General features: G+C 41.8%; 1 protein-coding gene across 1 annotated transcript in view; it reads right to left on the minus strand.

Annotated features, from left to right (window-relative positions):
- Positions 1–23,544, minus strand: part of KIF9 (kinesin family member 9) — an 818,529-nt gene that overhangs the window by 622,099 nt on the left and 172,886 nt on the right. Inside the window, exons 7-9 of the mRNA XM_086941121.1 lie at positions 21,183–21,275; positions 4,315–4,462; positions 896–960 (exon numbers count right to left, since the gene is read on the minus strand). Coding sequence (XP_086797247.1) covers positions 896–960; positions 4,315–4,462; positions 21,183–21,275 — 306 coding nt within the window. The remainder of the gene's footprint in view (positions 1–895; positions 961–4,314; positions 4,463–21,182; positions 21,276–23,544) is intronic.

Below are 23,544 nucleotides of genomic sequence, written 5' to 3' on the forward strand. Positions count from 1 at the left end.
GACACTCACACACCAACTTATTCACCAATACAGCCACTCACACACCTATACAGATACTCACACACCTATACAGATACTCAGACATACACTCACTCACCCATACAGTCACTCGCACCACCGATCCCTCACCTACACCGTCAATGCCACAGCCACAACCATACATTATAGGCAAGTCAAAAAACACTTTTCCTATGGAAACTTGGTCCTAATTATAACTACCTACTGGTGACTGCCAGTATTTTATGCACACATTCATGTCTTCAAAGTACGTACATAGATGTGGGGTTAAGAATAGCATAATCTCACCTCCAGCTGTGCACTTACCTTTTTGATATTTTGCCCCTCAATATTGTTGTAACACTATTCTGTCCCATCTGTATCGAGATGAGATATTTTCAGCCACAATCATAACGCAGTAGAAGCACTTATTTTCATTGTTTTTGATGATTTCCAGCTTACATCCCTTTACAAACTTGTCGACTGAACCCCTGTATCCCTAAAGAGAAGCCACTGAATGTAGGTATGACACAACCACACATGTATTCCATTTACATCGCAATTTGTTACAACGACTTGCCTTAGGTGGGTGCTGGTCTTTGGAATAGTACAATTTACTATTTGAACTAAAGTCACTGTAACAGTAGAGAAAGCGTTGGACTTTAAAGTCCAATGCTGCTTGCCCTAACACATGTTGTTATAACGACTTGCGTTGTAAATGTAATGCGTGGTTCAGATGCATTCGTTATTCCACCTGCATTGCAAAGGCAACGCGTTGTTCGGCGGTTGTTGTATTTGCTGTTTCCCCATTGAACATTTATCTGTGGATGCATGCATTTAAGGGTCACAGTGAATTAAACCTAAAAAAAAAGTTCCAAATAATAAAGACATTACTTACTGTCTCCTCAATCTGTGTAGCCTCCCCATAAATATTTGCTACCAGAACTGTTTGGCAATTTCCCCCTAAAAAACACACAAAATATAAGCAAAGACAAAATAAACATGGTGCTCATCTGGAAATTCAATTTGTTTACTTAAGTGATCCACAGTTAATGAATGACAACATCGAAATTACACTCAGTATGGAAAAAGGGTCAGGTTGTAAACTGTGGTTAATAAATCGAAACCTAAGGACAACAGACCAAGGGGGTCTACACTACTTGCTGCTCACTTTGAAAAGCTGTGCCAGAGCAGATTGTCAGTATCACGGTGATGGCTCCACCCTTAGACAGTGGGGAGTGACAGCATGCTAACATTGATCATCTTGAAATTAGCTGCTTAAATTTGCCCCTGGCCAAAGAATTTGGTGGACAGTAATAACACAATGACAATTAATTGTTTCACCTGTTCAAGAAGTCCTGGAGGTCAGCTGTGCCTCCAAAAAGTCAGTAGAGTCACCAATCAGTGAGGGAAAATATTGTCTAAATGGGCTTTATAATCTGACATCCCTGGAAAGATTAACCATAACATGTATATACAACACATCAGAAGAGTTATCAAATCCCTTTTTACAAACGTAGGTAAGATCAAATGATCATATCTAATAGTGACTATTACTAGTTATCAAATTTTTGATTCTATAAAAAATAAAACTTGTCTTGTTCCCCATACTCATATTCTCTCCTTTCTATGAAAAGTCAAGTCAATGACACAGACTAGAGAGCTCATTGCTGCTTGATACTTACCAGAATGATCAACCCTTACTACCTAATCTAAATGAAGTTGCTAGACCTACCATTCCTAAGATATTTTTCTCAGGTTCGGCAAAATTTCGATTTTATCACTTTGTAAGTAGAACAAAATTCTCGTACAAGACTGGTTGTGGCATTTAAAGAATTCGTTGGCTGTCCACCCTCCTTGTGAGACAATTAAAACCTGTGATTTTTTTCACAGTGATTTGCGACTTACAGTACCTACAATGAAAAGTCGAAAGTAAAAAGCACATCCTTCATATATGGAGCTGAGAAACCATGGAATGGTCTGCTTGCTGGCACGTGTTCTAAGACACATTACATACCATGGTGGATATTTTTAAATCCTTTTCATTCTCCTAACACACAAATCCAAGTAGAAATGTTGATATCTGTTTGCATTTGAATATGATACACTTTGTCAACATTCCGATGGCCTGCATTGCAATAATACTTTTCACTTTATCCTGTTGTATTGCTATTTGCTCTTTTTATCAATAAAAAGACAGAAATGGTAATATATGAAGAGCATCATTTTTCATAATCATGAATAAAACAATTGAATAGACATTTGATAGAGCATCAAAGATGTGGTATCTTAATGTACTTGTGCATGTACACTGAAGCTTTTTAAATGAAAGTAAAAACTATACATATTAGCTGCAGGAGAAATGTTGTGGATCAGGCTAGTGCTCTACGAATATCAAATTTACAAGGTGGTAGGGGTGAAATGTACTAAAGGATTTTGTGGTTGCAAATTCCAGGATTCACAAAACTACAGGCTTTGTAATCACAAAATCCAATGTTGAAATATATAAAAAGTAATTTTCCAGTCTCAAATGTCTTTCCAACTAGTAAAGCTTGGGCTTATTGTGATTAGGGCTCCCTGGGCCAGATGTACGACCGTTTTTGCATGCGCAAACAGGTTTGCGAACCCGTTTGCGCATGCAAAAACAGCATGGGCCATGTACAAAGCCTATTTTGCAATCTCGCAAATTTTTGCGACTGGCAAAATAGTGTTTTGCGACTTGCTATTAGGAAGGGGCATTCCATTTTCCATGTTTTCCATTTTTTTACAGATAAATACAGACAGAAAACATTTATTCTTGTCTGTAATTATTTTTAAATGTGGATAAAAACGGAAATTGGGTTGCTTTTTGAGTAACTCTAAATACTGTCTGCCAGGCCAAGAGCTGTGTGGATTGAAAGGTAAGGGGAGAAAAAAGAAAGGAATTTTTGTAAAAATGCTTTGACAGCAGTAGATATGCACAAGGTTGACACTGAAATATGCATATTTCCTTATAAGTACATTGATTTATCTTCTGTGGGTGTTTACAAAATTAAAACCTAGTAGGCATTCAAGCATGAGTGCATATGTACCGTTAAAATAAATGTGGAAATATACTAATTTCAGCTTCATTTTTCCACAAAAAACAAAATAAATATGGATACTGATAAAATTAGCAAAATATAAATATGGAGAAATTCAGAGAGAAATGTAAAAAAAAAATACCATAAAACTGGGAGCCCTTTATGATTCAGAAGGTAGAGGGTACATGGCGGAGGTATGCTCCTGCTCCTGCAGATTTACAATGCCATGTATGAATATTTGCAACTGCAAATGTATTGATTAACTACAGACCAGTGGGAAAAGGCAGTATAGATTTGTAAAGTGGACGTTTTCCATGAATGACAGCTTATACCTTGAGAATGACAGCTGAGAGCCATTGTGGTAGCAGACAGGGGCCTGGAGAACATGCTCCCCTCCATGACCACAACAGCGTATATGGCCAGGGGCTACACTTAGAAAAAACAGAAATGGCATTTTGCCATTGTAATGGAGGAGTTCACGGTCTACTGTCCATTGCAGTGGTTGAGCTCTGCATTCGCAGGCATTCAGGAGAGTTTGTAAAACAGAATCCGGCTCTCATTCATATTAAAGAGGCAGAATTATGGGAGTCCTACTAAATGAGCTTTTCAGTTGCGGTTGTTACCTGGAAGCAGCAGTGTTAAGGGTTCGGGGGGTCAGGTAAAAAAAATTCACTTCCCTCCCGGCCACCTCTGCCGCGTCCTCTGTTCTTGGTTTCTTGGGAAAAACAGGAAGCAGGAAGCACCAGGGCTTCCACACTCCGAGCAGCCAGGGGCTAGAGGGGTGGGCATGTTCTCCACACAGGTTGTAATGCTGCCTGCATGGAAAACAGGGAAAGTGCGCATGACTGTTTTGGGCGGCCCGAGAGGGCTGGCCAAACAGTCATTGCGCAATTAGAAGTGGGGGCAAACCACTCCTCGGCTGCTCTGTCAGCCCCACCCTGCCCCCCATGCAAGCTGCCTCAGCAGAAAGGTAGAATAAAATGATAATAACATTATGTTATTATCAGTTTATTTTTTCCTTTTTTTGCTGCTTTAAGGCAGTGGGGCGACGCTCCTCCGCCTTAGTGGAGGAGCCACCACTGGAGCTTTTGCACTGCAGTGGTGATGTGCATAAGCTGCAGTGTTAAATGAAGCTCGGGTCACAAATAAATCGGTGTGCAAAACCACACAAACTTATTTGTGACCAAACTTTAGTACAGAGGTCAGAGTTTCCCTATTGGGTTACTGCACCACTACTCAGAATCACTTGTCTTACCCAAGGAATCTTTCAGGGCGTGAGTGAGTTTACTCTGCCGGAAGGGAATGTGATCCCTGCTGCGATCAGCCAATGCAATGATTGTCTGCTCAAGGAACGATAAGGATTTATTGATGTAGGTGGCCTCCTTCAGAATTTGTCCTTCAGACTGCAACAAAGAAACAAATAAAATGCTGCATAGTTAAATCCTGCTGATAAACAAATCTCAAACAATCACCAGTTATGAAATCACTGAGCTTAGTAAGCAATAACATGACCAAAACTGTAGATATTGTGATAAATGGTCAAAAAACAACTTTTTGAAAACAAACAACACTATATTATAGATTGTTAAACACATTAGGCCTTGTTCGTCATATATTGTACTGCTTGGCATTTGCAAATGTAGAGTTGTTCCTTGCGATTTGTTTATCTATTGATGTTTTTTCCTGGAAACAAACTGTGAGCATTGCCTGAGCCTCCGCTATTTGTCTCTCTAAATGTATGTTTCTATGTTTCTGTAGTAGGAAGCAGGCTTGTGTCCCTCTTTCAGTATCTTTGTTCGTACATTACCTAAAGAATTTTTACTAATTAAACATTGAACCACTGTCCCGCTGGACAAGTTCAACAAATACAGCACTGACTGGGTCTGTATTCATTCCGTTTCGCTTATTCTCTCTTAGGGACCACTGTTGTGTTAAATAATTGATTCCCAAGGTCCCTAGCTGACTTTAATTGGGTCACCCTTGTTGTTTAAAAGACGTAGATGTATGGGATATAAATTCAAACTGGTCCATGCTTATTACTTTATCGATTATCTGTTAAAGGCAGTGATGTTTTGTTATCAGGATTTGTAAAGAGTGCCTTATGACCCGAGGGGAATCCAGCCAAAGAAGCAGGTGTGAAAGTTGTCCGCAGGGTGTAAGTTGAAGTGCCAGGTCGTCAGCTTCTTCTGGAATTTCAGAAGCGAGGAGGAGGCCCTGAAGTGTAGAGGGAGGTAATTCCACATTTTGGGCGCAAAGTTTGAGAAAGCTAGGCCTCATGTACTGCTTTTGCAGATTCAGGGTGTGTGTGCAAGACAGAGAGGAGCAGAGCATAGGTGTCTGGTGGACTGGTGGAAGTGGAGACGGCAGTTGAGGTATGCTGGTCCAATGTGCAGTGCCTTGTATGCATGTATGAGAAGTTTGAATGGTCAGCGTTTGTGTATCAGCAGCCATTAGAGATCTCTGGAGGTGAGGCACGATATGGTTGTGTCGAAGGAAGTCCAGGATGAGATAGACTTATATGATGGGGCGAAGCTTAGCCAGTGAGATTTGAGGGGTGTAAATCTCAAATTTGCCAACTAAAAAAGCAGTGGGTTGCAGGGTGGAGGGTGATGCCCGGAAACCTGAGACTTGCGCAGCTTTCCAAGCCTACTACTGCCAATGTTTGTGACTTCCAAAACGTTTGCACCCCATTCAAGGAGTACTTCTACCCCTATTGCATGGGTGCAGAGTTACTACTTTTCTAGTACACCAGTCAAAATGTATTATTATCCTCACTACCGAAGAGCGTTATTGTGTACGAAGGGTGAACACTTTTGACGGACAGTTTACTGGTGACTGTTCACCACATGGTGGTTGTTACAAGCTTTTCCACACATGTGCAGGAGAGAGTTTGAGAGTATTGACAGAAATATGTTTATCCCTGATGAATTCCTCTTGGAGGGACGAAACGCATTCGGTGGGCTGGATTTGTCTATGCTAAGAATAAAAGTCTTTAGAAGATTCACGATTACGGCTTTCGTGTATCTCTGGATTGAATGAAGAACTTTCTATCTTGAGGAACTGATTGATGATTCATTCAATGATCAGATAATTGAACCAGTCAAGTGCTCTTTTGATATTAAGTAACTCTCCCTGCATTGTTGAGAATTGCTTCACAAGAAGGTTGGGGTCCGTTAGGGGTAGGCCTTTTTGGAAGATGTAAGGCGTACTTTGATTTATATGTAATAACACTTTTGCGGTCGTGGAGAGTCACTTCTGCTCTCATTTTTGGACTTTCACAATATATTTAAGATCCCAACCAATCAAATGAACAAGTTAAAACCTCTTATGAAAACTATGAGAAAAACTGACACAGGCACAGCAAACCAAGAATGTATTTGAAGCATTAAATATACAAGGATCCCTGGAAAACACAGTTCATTCACTCCTTCACACTAGAAACAATCATTGGTCATAAACTATTTTATACCGTTCACAGACTTTTTTTATTAAAACAAAAGAAGTTATACATAAATAGATAAAACTCAGTACACTACAGAATTAATATTGTCATTTAAAAACACAAAGCTAAAAAAACAGTCCATACAGTAGATCAAAATCACAATAATAAATTAATTCACCAGTTTATATGTGTAAATCAATATAAGGCCTAACATATGACAAGGTATAAACAGAGCCTAACCTAAAGCATGACAGTTTGTTGTAAAGAGATAATGTCAACAGTGTGAATTCGAAATTAAACCCCCAAGAGTCAAAAAACAACAGTTGCAGTTATCGATTGTGAGATTCATATAGCCCTGCTGATGGTTTTTTGTACAAATCTCTTTATCTTTTTTTCTGTACCAGAGATTTACTGGGCTTGAATTCTCAAGAAAAAGCGTCGACGCGTTTCGGTGTCACTGCCCTTGGATATCGGCACACCTTCCTCAGGACAATAATTCAAGTCCCTTGGGGTAAAACTCACGTATCCTCCTGTGTGTTAAAAAAGGAGCGGATCAATACATTATGAGGACATATCAAAGTATAGGAGAAAATACTCCTTAGTTCTCTGGTGTAACTCTCTTGAAACATTTCAATCTGTCCTCTGTTGAGGGTACAGGGTTCTCATCACATTAAGTACATCTATGCGTTACTGACTGTCGTCCCAGAAAGATCTATTTCACCAACCCTCCGTTATAACCTAGCTAATGACCAATTTGGAATAGGGACACTCCAACATTCAGGCAAACAATTGGAACATTCATTCGCACCACTACTAACCTTAAAGAAGATGTCTTTCTTTACAGGAAGTCTCTAACTTCACGGAATATGGAGACCTCAAATCCACACTATGGAGACATCAGATCCACATTGAGCTCAGAATCTTTACAATATGTGGTCTGGAAAGATATGATTATGTTATTTTATAGATCATAAAGATCCCCAACTAAGGCCTAAATAGGCCATCCTGACATAACTTTTTCATCAGTACTTAAGTTTTTTTACCGTAAGAGGGAGGATATTCTCTTATATTTTCTTCTCTTCCTTCTGGTAAAAGCTCATCTCTTTTACAGTTCCCTCCGGATATGGGAACATACCTTTTTCAATGTAAGGCCCTGTAAAGGGTGATATCACGTGGTATGTTGATAATTTGGAAAGTTATTTCTCTAGCCATTACTGCCTTATTATACACAACATTGTTATTTGGTGGCAACTAAATTCATACCTGTAATTTTTTAAGTAGCCTTTTTCCTGTGGTAACACTCGCCCTTTTGGAGATGGACCCCGCACTTTTAGATGGAGGTGAATGGCTCGTCCTGGGTGATACCTGACCTGAATGGAAGGTAAAAGGATAGAGGTAGCGGGTGTTCCTAAACGAAAGGGGGCTGCTGTTTGAGCACAAACCAGGTGATAGGGTTATGTATTTAAATAGATAAGGTTCTCGCCCACTGCCTAGAACAATATATGGCTCTGGCTGGGTAAGACTAATGATTTTCTGTGTTGTAGACAGGGGTATCTTATGCCCTAGGTCGCGTGCATTCTAGCCCCGTTTAGCATATACAAGTCTCTCTTTTTAGGCTCTTTGTTAGGCTCCCTGTTTCCAGTCAAGGCCGATCCCCGTATTTGAACGTTGTCGCACCCCAATAAAACTGCGCTACATAAGTTATGATGGATAAAAGTTATCCCTCGTGCAGATCAATGGGACTGTCAGGAGAAGCGGGAGCCGCATAGTGAGTGGGATTAGCCCGTATTACCTGCAGGCAGGGGAGACAACCTCCTCCCATACGCATTGCAAGGGTCCCTAACGCTTACCTTTGTCTCTGCATACGTCTGCGCTCGCCACGGGTACGTCTGCTTCTCTGGCTAGTACGGAACGAAAACCGAAGCGCGCCTGGTGTTTATATGCCGGCCCCGTTTCCTTTTAATTCAATGCAGGTGTGCCCGACTGCTAGTTGCACACGCATGCGTATAGGCGCCTCCGTTCTAAGTGAAAACGTGCGCCATTTTGTAATGGTTTAAATATGTATACGGGAATGGGATCTTAGTTATAGAGATATATCAGACCTCGACAAACTCGGGTCTACTAGCTAGGTAGAGGTTATCCTATTTTGTAAAAAAGATAAAGGGTGGAGATAAGAGAATGTGCTCAAACCATACTCCCTTTTCGAGATTCTAATTAGCAGTACAGTGCCAATAGGTGCCGGTTTGTAAAAAAATATATAAAAAAAAACGGCGATATTCTCTATTGCCCAGATAGGATTCTCTGTGTCTGACACACTGAGGGGGATGAAGATACCTCTCTGGATGGAGGGAGGGTTATTTGCTATAGATTAGGATGATAAAAGAATATCACACTACTAAAGACTAGCTAGATGGAGAGCACATCATAGCCCTTGATTGGTATGGGAATATTCTCTGAAATTATCAGAGTTTTTTCTACCAAATATTCTATATTAATTATTTATTTATTATTTATTTTTGACCACCTTGGGTATTTCTAATAGGACCTATCTTCTAGATTAGAGTGTCCCAGTCTTCTCTGGTATTTAATCCCTTCCTTATGGTGTCAAACTTCATAATGTACCACTGTTCCTGTTGTTTGCGTTTTTTGGTACTGTTTCCTTGTCTGGTTTGTTCCTTAATTTTCTCCAAGATTAACCATTTCACATCAAGGTCATTGTGACCTTGTTCGTTCCAATGGTTGACCAATGGGGCATTTTCTTTATTACATCTAATGGCTGATTTATGTTCTCCTATGCGAGTTCTAAGCTCTCTGCCTTTTTCCCCTACATACCCTTGGCCGCAGGGGCATAGGATAAGGTATATTAGGTTTTTGCTTCTGCAGTTGTTTAGCGTATTTATTTTGTGCGAAACTCCGTTCAAGCTTATTTCTTTTGTTACTATACAGGAGTCGCAAACACTGCACGAGCCGCATTTGTTGTTGCCAACCGCTTTTGTCCCGAGTAGGGTCTTTTGACCACCTCTGGTATCCTCTCTATATGTGTGGACCAGAGTAGATCTCAAGTTTATATTTTTTCTGTAGGCGTATATGGGTTTTGGGAGTTTCGTTTCAGTTCCTTCATTCAATATTTTCCAATTGTGATTAATTATGTTTTTTATTTGGTTTGCGATTACTGAGAATTGGCTGACCATAACTATTTTATCTAGGCTGGTGTCTTTGTCTTTTTTCTCCAGGAGGCTGTCTCTATTGTAGTATCTTGCTCTCTTGAGAGAGTGTTTGACTAATTTCTTGGGGTATCCCCTATCAAGGAACTTTTGTTTTGTGGCTTCTGCATGTTTGTAAAAGTCTTCCAAAGAAGTACAGTTCCTTCTCAGTCTGAGAAATTCACCAAAAGGAATATTATCCTTCTGGCTCTTTGGGTGGTAACTATTATAATGTAAGACCGTATTTCGGTCCGTTTTCTTTTTATATAGTTCCACCACTAACTGATTGTTCTCTGCCTTTATACTGATATCTAAAAAATCTACCTTTTTACTACTGTATGCAGCTGTGAACCTAAGGTTTACGTCGCCTAAGTTGATCCAACTTAAAAACTCTTTTAAAACTTGCTCGGGTCCTGACCAAATAAAAAAAATGTCGTCTATGAATCTTACCCAATTCTTTACATTTTCATAGAAGGGGCTGATTTCATTATAGATGTGTCTGTCTTCGAAAATACTGACGTAGATACAAGCCAGACTTGGTGCACAAGTTGCGCCCATACTCGTGCCTTTACGTTGGATATAGAGGTCTTTCTTGAAGAGGAAAATGTTGTTTAATAATACCATGGAGACACATTGGACTATAAAGTTCTTATCTCCCCCTACAATCTCATTTTCCTCCAATAGGGTTCTGATCACACTAATTGTGTCCTGTTGTGGTATATTGGTGTAGAGGGATTCTACATCCAATGTTACCATGTATTCTGTTTCTGGATTAAAAATGAGTCCCTCTACCTTTGTTATCATGTCTGCTGTATCTTTTATATAAGATTTTTGCATTTGGACTAAAGGTTTTAAGAACTTGTCTGCGTAGATACTGAGTGGTTCTAGTAGGGAGTCTATGGAGGCCACTATCAGTCTTAAGGGTGGATCCTCTAAACTTTTGTGGACTTTAGGTAGTCCATAAAATGCCGGGATCTTTGGATCCTCATTCTTAAGGAATTTAAATTCTTCATCAGTGATAGTGCCATTATCTCTAGCATCTGTTAGAAAAGAGACTACTTCTCGTTTAAGGGATTCCAATCTAAGATGTGAAACCCTAGTGTAGTGTTCAGGATTGGTGAGGAGGGATAGAGCTCTCTGTTCGTAGTCGTTAGTATTGAAGACAACTACCCCTCCTCCCTTGTCCGCTGGTTTAATAGTTATCGAGGTATCCTCGGCTAGGGAGTTGAGAGCTTCTCTTTGCTGTTTAGAGATGTTGTGTGGAATATGCTGTCTTTTGTCTATGATTCTCCCTATTTCCAGTTTAACCATACTTTCAAAAAGATCTACATTTTTGTCCACCATTCCCAAGTTTGGTGTGAAGGTGGATCTGGCTCTAAGTCCAGAGTCTATGCAGGGTTCCCTTTCAGGTCTACCTTCAAAGAATTTGCGTAGTCTAATTTTCCTAAAAAAAGATCTAAGGTCCCTTTCTAACTGGAACTTATTGATGGCTGTTGTGGGGACAAAACTAAAACCCATCCTGAGGACTTCTTCTTCAGTATTTGATAAGATTCTACTTGATAAGTTTATAATTGGGGTAGAAATTACCTCCAATATACCTTGTTCCTCGTCCTTTTGTATTCTTGAGGTGCTGGGTTGTTCTGATATTCCTGATCCACCTCTCTTGTCTGGGGTTTCCTCGTGTAACCTCCCCTCCCTCGATTGGAAAAGCCCCTCGATGGTCTTTGTGGGCGCTGGTCTAAAAAATCTTCAAAGTTTCTACTCTGGTGGTTGTACGTTTCCTCATCTCTACGGGGTGCCTCCTCCTCCCCTCCACTGCTTTCTGAGGAGCCCGAGAAGTTCATGTGTCTTGGGCGTCTATTTTGAAATCTGACTCTAGCACCCCGGTCCCAGTTCTGTTCGGGTTTTTCTGTATAGTAATCCTTTCTGAGGAATGGATAGATAACTTCTTGACTGAATTTGGTAATATCTTTTCTCAGTTTAGAGGTTTTTTTGTTAGTGAGATATTCACAATAGCCATTCATGTCTTGGTTTATCTCGTCAATCTTTTTTTTGGCTTCCTCCAATACATTGGTTTCGGACAGGGTCTTCTCTAGTTCTTCTATCTCCCTTTTCTCTATGAGGATAGTATTTTGAGCCGTTTCTATTATTAGGATCATCCAATCCCGGCTACACCTGTTGGATATGAATGTCCATGTTTCGAGAAATTTGGGATTGTCTATAAACAAACCTGGTTCATTCCGGACTTGAAGACCCACTGGTATGGTCTCTGCTCTGACATACTGAGCCATAAATTCAGCGTGTAATTCTGTCCGAATAATTTTCTTTTTCAGATTGACTAATTCATTCCATTTCTCCCCCCCATTAGGGATCACTGTTATAGAATTTCCGCCTCTATTTGCACCAAGAATTTTATTTAGCTGGTCCTCACTGAAGCCAAAGGTCTTCATTGAATCCATAATTAAATAAAGGATTACCAGCAGTCTGGTACAGAAAAAAAGATAAAGAGATTTGTACAAAAAACCATCAGCAGGGCTATATGAATCTCACAATCGATAACTGCAACTGTTGTTTTTTGACTCTTGGGGGTTTAATTTCGAATTCACACTGTTGACATTATCTCTTTACAACAAACTGTCATGCTTTAGGTTAGGCTCTGTTTATACCTTGTCATATGTTAGGCCTTATATTGATTTACACATATAAACTGGTGAATTAATTTATTATTGTGATTTTGATCTACTGTATGGACTGTTTTTTTAGCTTTGTGTTTTTAAATGACAATATTAATTCTGTAGTGTACTGAGTTTTATCTATTTATGTATAACTTCTTTTGTTTTAATAAAAAAAGTCTGTGAACGGTATAAAATAGTTTATGACCAATGATTGTTTCTAGTGTGAAGGAGTGAATGAACTGTGTTTTCCAGGGATCCTTGTATATTTACTGTTTATAGCACCCTGTTCCCTGGAACTTGTGGGGTCTTCTCTCTTGTTGTAAACTGTATTTGAAGCATGACACCTTGCAAACATCCTTGCTGAAGCTACATCCTTGCCTTTCTCACATGGGCCTGGTAGTTTTTTTCTGGGAACTCATGACTCCGGTCACATATATCACAACGACCTGTAGTCCCTAGCCTAGGATCACTTATTTGTATGGAATTTTCACTGCATAGACTCTTCTTAGTCTCTGATACAAGATGACTTAATGGTCAAATCGGTGCATGCTGGCAGGGCTCCATGTTTCTAGCCCATACCTTTTTTTCAAATTATTTTATCAAGTAACTAATACACCCATGCAACTAGAGGAGGGCACACAGGCAAATGAATAAGGTGAGCCAAGCCAGGGCCAAGCTTGGGTCTGACTGACTCTAAGAGACTGTGCAGGAGCCAAGCCATGAACATGTTTGGCATGTATATTATGCAACAAACACAATGTAAAAATATAATACACTCTCTTAAAAATTCAAAAAAGTGTATTTTTTAACACTATGAAGCATTTCACCTTAGCCTAACAGATTATATCACTTCATCAACAAATGTCTGCCTATGCAGTGATGTGATCTGTAAAGTGTAAAAGTGATAGTTGTCCATGACTCACCCCCAATGACAATATCATTAGTGAACTAAGGTACGTCAGTAGGCACATAAACCCCAAACTTGTTCTAGATTCTAAAGATGGAGCAACATCTACTATACCAGTCTAGTAAAACAATTATCAGACGTGCTTGTACAGCTTACATCCTGAACCAAAGAAAAAGGACGCTATGTGAAATGAAATGATTGCCTAGGATGACAATATTTGGACAAACAATGAGCCGGTATTGATTCCAGGTTATCTGGTTTCACATTTTGAAATTCAGCCACCAGCTGGGTATCTCTGTCTCTGCCTCTCACTCTCTCTGTCTCTCTTTCTCTCTCTCTCTTATTTATATAAAAGGTCCCCATTTTTGTCTTTCATTCTTTGCTCACAGCAAGAAAAACCAACACAGAGATAGCAGACCCGATTCAGGGCCTCCAGACCCATCTACAAATCCAAGAATGCATGTATTTGGGGGGTGTCACGCCATCAAACATCATCCTGAAGCTATATGAGGCGCATTCCTCAAGTGGTTTACCTTTCTTGTGAATAAGTACAATGGTAGCTGCTCTAAAGGCTCATGATTGGTTCTCATCTTCCTGGCATCATACAATATGTGGTTGATAATATGTGTAGTTTAAAGAACTTGTGGTAGGACATCTGACCTCGAGTTTTCACACTCTTAAGTTGGTTAATTGCCTCTGCAATTTCTTCCATTTCTATGTTTTGATCTAGTAGCTCCCTGTCTCCTTTAGGTAAGGACATTGTCAGGATAGCCATTACAAATATTCTCAGATCTCCAATGGGGCCTCACCTTTCTTTTTTTTTTTAGAGTTTTATATACCACAAACTAGACCCGAAGATCTCAGGTATCAGAGCGCTTTACATGAGCACCAGTTTCGTTACAGATGGACACATTCATTTTTGTTAGGCACTGGGAGAATAAGTGATTTGCCCAGAAGCACAGGATGTTGAGCGTCATTGTCGATACTCGCACCCGGTTCCCCAGCTTGGAGGTTGACCGCTCTAGCCATAGGGCTAGTTTGTACAACCTTTGAAAGTAAGCCACAAAGTCTAGTGCTATCCCCTCAGCTGATTCCACCACCCCATCTGAAAATGTTATGACCCTTCGAACCCATCTCTGGCTATGCTCCCTTTGCACTAAGCATACTAGGAGCTTACCTACTTTTATCACCATCTTTATAAAGCCTTTGCTGCTTTGCCCAATACTGTGCCCTTGTCTCCCTTTTCACTAGCCATGCATATGCATCCCCAGCCAATTCTATCTGGTGGGACAGGTCCGTCTCTGGTTCATGTACTTACTCCGTCTCCAATTGACCTATCTGGCATTCGAGTTCCTGCACCTCCTTCTCCCTACAGTGGATTTGAGCTGCCCACTACTGAAAGCTTTATACACCTCCCAAATTGTCACTCCTGAGGTTACCAACCTACAATTTCTTGGCTGTATAGATCTGTTCCTTGCTTCAGATATTTTCTGGTCTTTTAGAACCTAGGGATCTAGTCTCCACCTCATGGGTTCCTGACACAAGAAATTTCTAGCCTAGTGTATAGCGGAGAGTTATCCCATATCCCTGTTGCTAAAAAGTGTGTCTTTGTATCTCCCCCATGCGTAAATGACATGAGGATGTAGTCAAGCCTTGAGAATGATTTCATACAGTTGGAGACATGAGTTTTGTTGTGCAGTGACAAGATCCTCCCTCCACAGGTCTATCAGCCCCACTGCTCTCATTTAACTGTATCATTGCTATTATCTCTGTGTACCTGCGTGTTTGTAGTTTGATGTTTGTATTGTGATTCAGATGTCCCTCATGCCAAAAGGATATCCTGAGACTGGTGTATCCACTTTGCTACCTTTTCCAGCACAATCGACAAAAAGTTCCAGTGTAAAGTACATTGAGGCCACCATAATCTTTCCCATTTCATTTCCCACTTACAGCCTCATAAATAACCACCCAGATCTGTCCAAGTCTGACATACATGGAGAAGTGTGGCTCACTGGTTAGAGGAGGCAGACCTGGAAGCAGAGGTCAGCCTGGGACCAGGGTTCAATTCCCGGCTCTGCGGGGTCTTGAGTCTTAAAATGTCCATGGACTCGACAATTCTCGCTCCGGGGCCTACTCAATTCACGGGTTCACACTCTGCGACTCTGGGCAATAGCTTGCTTAATCTCCACAACGGCCCCTCGCGGCGGGATGCCTGGCTTTCACCTTGTGGATACCCTGCCGGGGTTATCTCACAGGGAAATACCAGGACGGGTTCCCTAAGCAAGCGCTTAGAAACCGGTTGGTGATTTGCGCTATATAAATTCCTGTACATTTACATTTACATACTGACAATGGGAGTGCTTTTTGGGCCATAATGCCTCCCAAAAACTTGATGTGCACCAAGACCTTGTATTTTTTTCGTCCAGGGCCCCATGTTTTTCATGCTATGTGGGTCTCCAGCAAGAGCACTATATCAGGGCTGTGCCCAGGCAGGAATTTGATTTCCACACCTTTTCGGCTAGATGGTTAATTTTCCATTTCCATATTTGAAGGCCTTCTTTCTAAGATCCTGGCATTAGCAGCGTGGCCATTATCTATACACTCTGTTTATTCCACTGTCTTTCAACAAGTGCATCCCATCCATTGTGTATCCAAAATTTGCTTACCCCAAGCCAGCTCATTGCCTTTTGAAGCAAGTTTAAAACTATGTGCTATCCCTTGCATTCCAGTCACTGATCCCACATGTCTAACTTCAAAGTATTATACTCTTACAACAAAAGCATTCACAGATCTCTCATTCCCTCTTGTATAAGAGAAGAAAAGTTTCTTCCTGCATGGAGCCAGGGCTATTCTCCCACCTATGACTTCCTATGGTGTCTTCAACATAGCCCACTTGAGTGCACCTGTGCTCTGGTAAGAGTTTGTTATGGCTGTGGTGGCCCTGTTTCAGCAGTGTCCTTCAAAAGCATTGCCTCACCTGGTGCAACTCTGGTCTCCTGGGAGTCTTCTTCTCTTGGCCTGTGTATTGTGTGTTGTTTCTAACTTAATGCCACCCCTTCAGTCAGAACCAGGATTTCCCTTCAAGCTGGACCCGCAGTTTAATAGGAAATAACATCATGTACTTTAGATCTCGCCAACGTAGTTCCACTTTTGCCTTATCAAAGGACCGACCTTTTGACTGCACTTCTTAGGTATAATTTGGGAATGTTGTGATGGTCTTGTTTTGCAACTGAATGGACCTTCTTGATAAGCTACCCTCAGGATCTCATTGTGGTGTCTAAAGTTAAGATCTCTGGCAATGATGGACCTTGGTCTTGTGCCCGGTTTTGGTCTTTTCAATCATAAAGCAAGTGGAGAGGTCTTCTGACTTCACCGTAAATCTCATGACGGTCTCAACGCACAATTCTGGTGACAGACCCTCCACCTTTTCAGGGATTCCCATTAGGCAGATGCTTTTACGACGGGGACTGCCTTTTGTGTCCTCAGCCCTTGCCCACAGCTGTTGGGTGACTTTCCTAAGGTAGCTGACCTCAGCTTTCAGTTTCTTAATGGATTATGTGTGGTCTCCCAGGATGTGTTCAACTGTTCTCACCCTTGCCATCATTTTCTTGAAATCTGTTTGCAGAAGAATAATGTCCGTCGCCACTGTATCAATCTGTTGCTCTAGGGCATACCTGGACTCCTTGGACGCCTGTAGTATTTCCCTTTTTGATGGATCCTGAGCCTCCTCATCTTGTGTGCCTCTTTAGCTCTGTTCTATGAGCAAGCTTGATTTGTCTTTTGAAAGTGCTCCAGAAGGAGAATTTTTTCCAGTTCACATGATTATGCTATTTTGCCTCCCTTCTCCGAGCCCATCATAACAGTTCTTCATTGGGGGATTCCCCCCTAATGTTGGAAAGTACATTCCAAATGCTTCTAATATTGCAAACTTATTTCTGCCAGACACCACTATTTCACCTTACTGAGCCATCCCCACATCACTCCATGATCCTCGATCTGCCACTTGTTGTTCACTTTCCCAGAGAGGCCTGCTGCTCTAGGGTGTTTCTGTCAGAGAGCAGAGGGTGAGGCAGGATCTAACTGGTCCCCATCTTCCCCCCCTGCTCACAGTTCAAGGCTGCTATTTATGGTCAATTGCCAGCATCCCCCCTGCCTTGTGGGTGGACAACTTCATATCAGGGCCCTCTGTGGTTTGGCAAACTTTTGCTCAGGGCCGGACACCGTCGTTGTCTTCCCACAGCTCTAAGACCTCAGGATGGGCCTCCGCATCACAACTATGTTCACATCACCGCAAGTCTTCCAAGCACCCAATGTAGCACCTGGGAAGCGTTCTCCTCCCTCAGTTTCTCAATTTCATGGGTTCAGAATCTGACCCAGCCTGCTGTCTTCTTACTGTCTTAGGACCTAGTCACAGCAGAACCTCATATTCCCATACTACAGCCATCATGTTGTGGAGGGAGACCAGCCCGATTATGTATGGTTCACTCCGGCACCGTTCAGAGTTAGCCACAAGTCTGAACCTGCGTACCTACTCCTATGTTCTCCGTGTTGTTTGTCAGTCGGATGCCCTGCACCCCTCAGGATTTTTGCTAAATTAGGTCATCTTCAGCAGGAGTTTTTCTCGAAAACGCCATCTTGCCACTGTTTCTTGGCCACCCTCCAAGTACATATTTTTGTTGCCCATTGACGAGCAGGACATTCTCCATCCTACGTGTAAAGTGTTGAGCAAGCACTCGGAAGCCTGACAGTAATCAGCCGTAGACCGTGCAGGTAAGAGTGGTGGGCGGTGGAGCCAGGTTGTGGGGGGATTCGACAGATGGCCTCGATGGAAAATTAAACAAATAATACATTCTCCTCGTCGTCGTCTGTCGAAATCCCCCCCATCCAGCCCCACCCTCTTACCTGCACGGACAGCGGCTGACAGTAATATATATACATTTGGCATAAATGGTATCTTTATGTATGTCTATAATAAAACACATTTTGTTCTCAGACAAAAATGTGGGAATACTGACATAAGAAGAGATACCGTTCAATTAACGTAAATAAGCATAAATTAGGTGTCACAGAGGCAATAGAGGACATAGTAGAAGGGAGGCATTAAAGTCTCAATATTGTATCTATGCATGTTTCAAGGCATACTGATAAGCAGTGCAATGATTTACTAAAAACCACACATATTTCAAGAAATGAAAAGAAGAAAGTCAAATGTTTTTTCCATAAATTAAAAGTATATGCAGAAATAAGATTTGGACAATTAATACAGAAGGAAATTTTGTGATAAATTATCAGCTTTAAGTATAGAATATACGTTTTCTCCCCCTGATTTTTATCATCAAAAGCGGAGTTGTAAAGAAGTAAATCAATGCACAGACACCCAGAATAGGGATGGATTGAGTGGAACTGCTTATTCATATTTCACAGCACCAGGAGTAAAGTGTCCAAAGGTGATGGGGCCCTTTAGGAGGGGAGTTCTTGCAAGGCCCAAGCTTTGACTCTGACGCAGAAGTCTCAAACACAGTGGTGGCTAGCACAGGTAAGTTCAAGTTCAAGTTCAGGGATTTGTATAGCGCACTACCCACCCAAAGGGTCTCAAGGCGCTTGGGGAGGGGGGTTCATTTTATGTCGAATAGCCAGGTTTTGAGTTCTTTTCTGAAGGAGATGTGGTTTTGAGTAAGGCGTAGGTGAGTGGGGAGTGAGTTCCAGGTCTTGGCCGCCAGGAAGGAGAAGGATCTGCCACCCATGGTGGATTTTCGGATGCGCGGGACTGCGGCGAGGGCTTGATTGGACGATCTTAGTTGGCGGGTGGGTGTGTAGAAGGACAGTCGAGTGTTGAGGCATTCGGGTCCTAGTTTGTAGAGGGCCTTGTGTGCGTGGGTGAGAAGACGGAACGTAATTCTCTTGTTGACGGGAAGCCAGTTATTTATTTATTTATTTAAAGGTTTTATAGAGCGCGTAGTAACCCTAGAGCATCCCAGCGCTAAACCTGAATCTCTGAGGGTTTCAGCAATTGAGGGAGTTATGGGTGAGGGAAAAAGAGGGTCTTTAGTGATTTCCTAAACTGAAGGAGATTGGGTTCTAATCTCAGTCTTCTTGGGAGGTTGTTCCAGTGTTTGGCCGTGTGGACCGAGAAGCGGCGGCCACCGGTCCTGGCTTTTTTAACTCTGGGGACTGTGATGAGATTTTCTCCGCTGGATCGGAGGGCCCTTTCCGCTTTGTAGGGGATGATGTATTCCTTGAGGAGGGGAGGGCCGTTGTTGTTAAGGGTTTTGTGGGCCAGACAGAGAGCCTTGAAGGCCACTCTTTCTCTGACTGGGAGCCAGTGGAGAGACTTGAGGGCTGGTTTAGCAGATGATCTTGCTGGTGTACCGGTCAGCAGGCGCGCGGCGGCGTTTTGAACTTTCTGCAAGGTGTTGAGCGTGGCTTCGGGAGCTCCCAGATATATTGCGTTGCAGTAGTCCAGTCTCGCCAGAATGAGGCCCTGAATAAGAAGTTTCTTGGCGTTCGCTGGGAGCAAGGGGAAGACCTTTCTGCAGGCTCTGAGGAGTCCGAAGCATATTCCTGCAGTCTTTTTTGCCTGTGTTCTAAAGCTTAGGTCGTTTTCGATCCAAACGCCCAGGCTTTTGACCTCTTCCTTAGGGGTGGGGGGGTCACCCAAGCAGTCGGGCCAGAGGTGAGGCGGCAGGGAGGGCCCTTTGTGGCCGAGCATCAGTATCTCGGTCTTTGAGCCGTTTAGCTTTAGTGAGGAGAGGTTCATCCAGCGGTGGACTTCGGTGAGACAACTGTGGAGGTCAGAGGGGGAGTAGTGGGGGTGCGAGAGGGTTTCCACCAGCTGGGTATCGTCTGCGTAGTTGATGATTGATACCCCGAACGGACTGACCAGTTTCTCCAGTGGGGCCATGTATACGTTAAATAACGTAGGGCTCAAGGATGAGCCCTGCGGTACTACACAGGAGGGAGCCAGTGGAGGTCTTTTAGGTGTCCGGTGATGTGATCTTGGCGAGGGATGTCCAATATGAGTCTTGCTGATGCGTTTTGGATACGTTGAAGTTTTTTCCGGGCGGGGCAGCGGGAAGTTGACAGATGACAGAATATGTATTATTTATTTATTTAATTATACCTATTCGGCAGTCTGTCGACTTCCCCTTATGCTTCCACCTTGGCCCCGCCCTGCCCCACTGCGCTCACCTGTGCCAGCAGCCGCTGCAGCCATATGCAAATCAGCCTTGATTCTGCTCCTAAAGGAACAGTCCAGTCCGAATTCCCAAACAATGTCTTCTCTGAACCGTAACGTAAGCAACCCAGGGCCGGGGGCGGGGGGGGGGCGTAGTTAGGGCTCTTCAGCCAGGTACAGGTTGACTCCAATGGCAAGTTGAGCATGGGACCCACGTATGGGCAAACCTGTCTTGCTTAGGACATTGCATCGAAGAAAACAAAAAGGCAATAGGTGAGATCCTGGAATTATTCTCAGTCACCGGTTCAATAACAGCATGTTGTTAGGTTAAATCTTGAACTATCAACAGGTGATATTTAATATTCACGCCTCTTTTGGAATAACGACTTGCAAAAGACAAACAATGCAAAGGACATGCAGTATGACATAGGGACTAGGCTAACAGTAACTCTTATACAACTAAAATGTGTTTGCACTTAATTTTGATGAACATTAACATCCAATTCTGAATTGTGCAACTATATATATGTTTGGGTCAATGCCTGAGGAACCTAAAAAAGAGCAAAGGCTGCAAACTTAGGAAAACCTGTTGATAAAGTAATGGAGGTTTAAAACATATTCATGAACAGCAGGTTAAAATAAAATAAGTCACCTTGGCCAGGGATGGTTTTTAATTCAGCATAGTATTGAGACATACACAACAATATGAAAAATGGTCTTACCCCGGTCTTTCCGAGCCTCTCCGATCCCGCCAGATCCACCAGATTAATTTTGGAAACAGTGTATTTTGCATTGGATAATATCCTGGAATGAGACTGGTCAAAAAAGAGTATTATTGCTAGTATTTAAATTGTTAAGACACAAACAACAGGGATCTAATTTACAAATGGTTAAAATAAACCATCAGGAACAAAGGAATGCAGAGTAATTTTTAGCAGCTTTTTAACTTATCAGCTTTACTTATATGTCCTCAATGCACCACTTACATAATTAGTTAATTCATTTGTGACATCAGAAAACAAAAATATCCATACGCCAGTCAACTCAAACCAGACCAAAACAAGCACTCACACAGCCAATAGGTCATACCTTTCAAAATCTGAAATTGGCACTTTTTCGATGCAGGTTGCATTATCTTAGGCCATTACTAGTAGTGCAGTAATGCAAGCCTTTTACTAGAGATCCCATAAGGATAACTTGAGACTTTTTCATAAAATCTCCACGTCAGATTAGACATATGCAAAGCAGAGGTGGAGGTAGGTTAGGTAAGGTAGGTACTGTAGGTTAGGTATGGAATGCAGAACAAGTTAGGTCTGATAGGTAGGTTAAGTAAGCTAGGTATGAAAGGTACCTTTTTGGTAAGTACTGAAGGGTGGGCATGCTGAGTAGTTTTGTTATTCTAAGTAGGTAAGGTATTATAGATAGGTATGGTAGGTAGATATGGTATGTGATGTGTAGTGTGGTAGTTTAGGTGTAGTTGGTAGGTAAGTAATAGTAGTTAAGGTATAGTGGGTATGTATGGTAGTTATGTTAAGGAGGTATAGTAGGCAAGCAGGTATAACATATAAGCATGGTATGACAGGTAGATTTGAAATGGCAGGAAGCCTTGGTATGATAGGTTAGGCATGGTAGGTTGGATAGGTATGAAAGGTATGGTAGACTAGCTATCGTAGGCATGTTATGTTAAATAAAGTAGATTAAGCTTAAGCATGTATGGTAAGTTAGTTATGGTATGTAGGTACAGTAGGAAAGTGGGTGTGGTGTCGGTATATTTGATGGTTTTGCTTGGTACGCTATGAAGATATGAGAGGTTATGTCGTTTTTAAAAAAAATCATTCTTTATTGGTTACTGGTAACATCAATAGAGAACATGACAATGAGTCATCAATAAACATATGCCATTTGAGACCTATTAACCGGGAAATTCCAGATCCACAATATAATTTGTAAGTATGCGATACGCAACAATAGCCAGTCCCAAAAGCCCACAAGCAATCAATATAGAGTGTGATAGTTGTTTAAGAATGTCGGGTTAGAGACATAGAGAAGTTACTAGTCTCATCTCCTGGGGTCGCATGAGCATGAGGGGTTTAGAAAGGCAGCTAACAGTCCACCCCAAACATCAAAGTCCTCACCCAATTTGTCATCAGTTCTACATCTTTTCAATCTCAATTCCTTGGCTACTGCCCATTCGGCTAGAGGTTATGTAGGTTAGATATGATTTGGTAGATTGGTTAAATAGGGTAGGTATGGCAGATTGGTCTGATAACGTAGGAAGTGTAGGTAGGTATTTATTATAATCAGAAATACAGGTTTGGTAGGTATATTAAGTAGGTAGCTATGATCTGTTAGGTGAGGTAGATATAAATATGGTGGATAGATTAGGTGTGTTAGGTACACCTATCCCTGTCTATCAGTCAGTGCTCCTTCTTCAACACAGAGATTCAAAGGCGTATTTCATGGCTCCAAACAGCAGCCTAGCTGCAAGATCCTGAATCACCTTAATTCAGACCACTGAACCTTTGGTTACACCTACATAGAAACCATTCCCATAGTCCAAATGAAAACCAATCAATGGGATATTAATGTGGGTCAGGTAGGGTAAGATCTGTAGCTGATAGAAATAGAAGCAAGAGAGGGGCAAACTCTGAAGCGCAACACAACGCTCAGAGTTAAATTTAGAGCCTAGATGGTAATCACTTTGGACTAACGTGGTATAGTTCCCTAGCTCCCTTGGCAGACAGCTCTGTTTGATTCTCACAAATATCACCTCTCTTTTGCTTAATTTAGTTGCAACATATCCAGATACTGATTTCAGGAAAGCACCCACAAAACCTAACTGAAGCAGTAGCCTGACCATCTGTCAAGGGAAGTATCAGCTGGGTGTCATCAGAGTGAATACAAATAAAAGAAAACCATGAGAGAGGATCTGCTTGGCTAGTGTCTTCATATACGTGCTAATTAAACTGGACGACGCAGTGAAGTCCTGAAGAATGTCACACTGTATACTATTCCCCCTGACAGAGGATGTAAGGAGGCAAACATCTTGCTTTCATCCCATGATGAACTAACAAAGTCAGTCTA

Source organism: Lissotriton vulgaris, chromosome 10 (assembly GCF_964263255.1).
Source record: "Lissotriton vulgaris chromosome 10, aLisVul1.2, whole genome shotgun sequence".
NCBI classification, from domain to species: Eukaryota; Metazoa; Chordata; class Amphibia; order Caudata; family Salamandridae; genus Lissotriton; species Lissotriton vulgaris.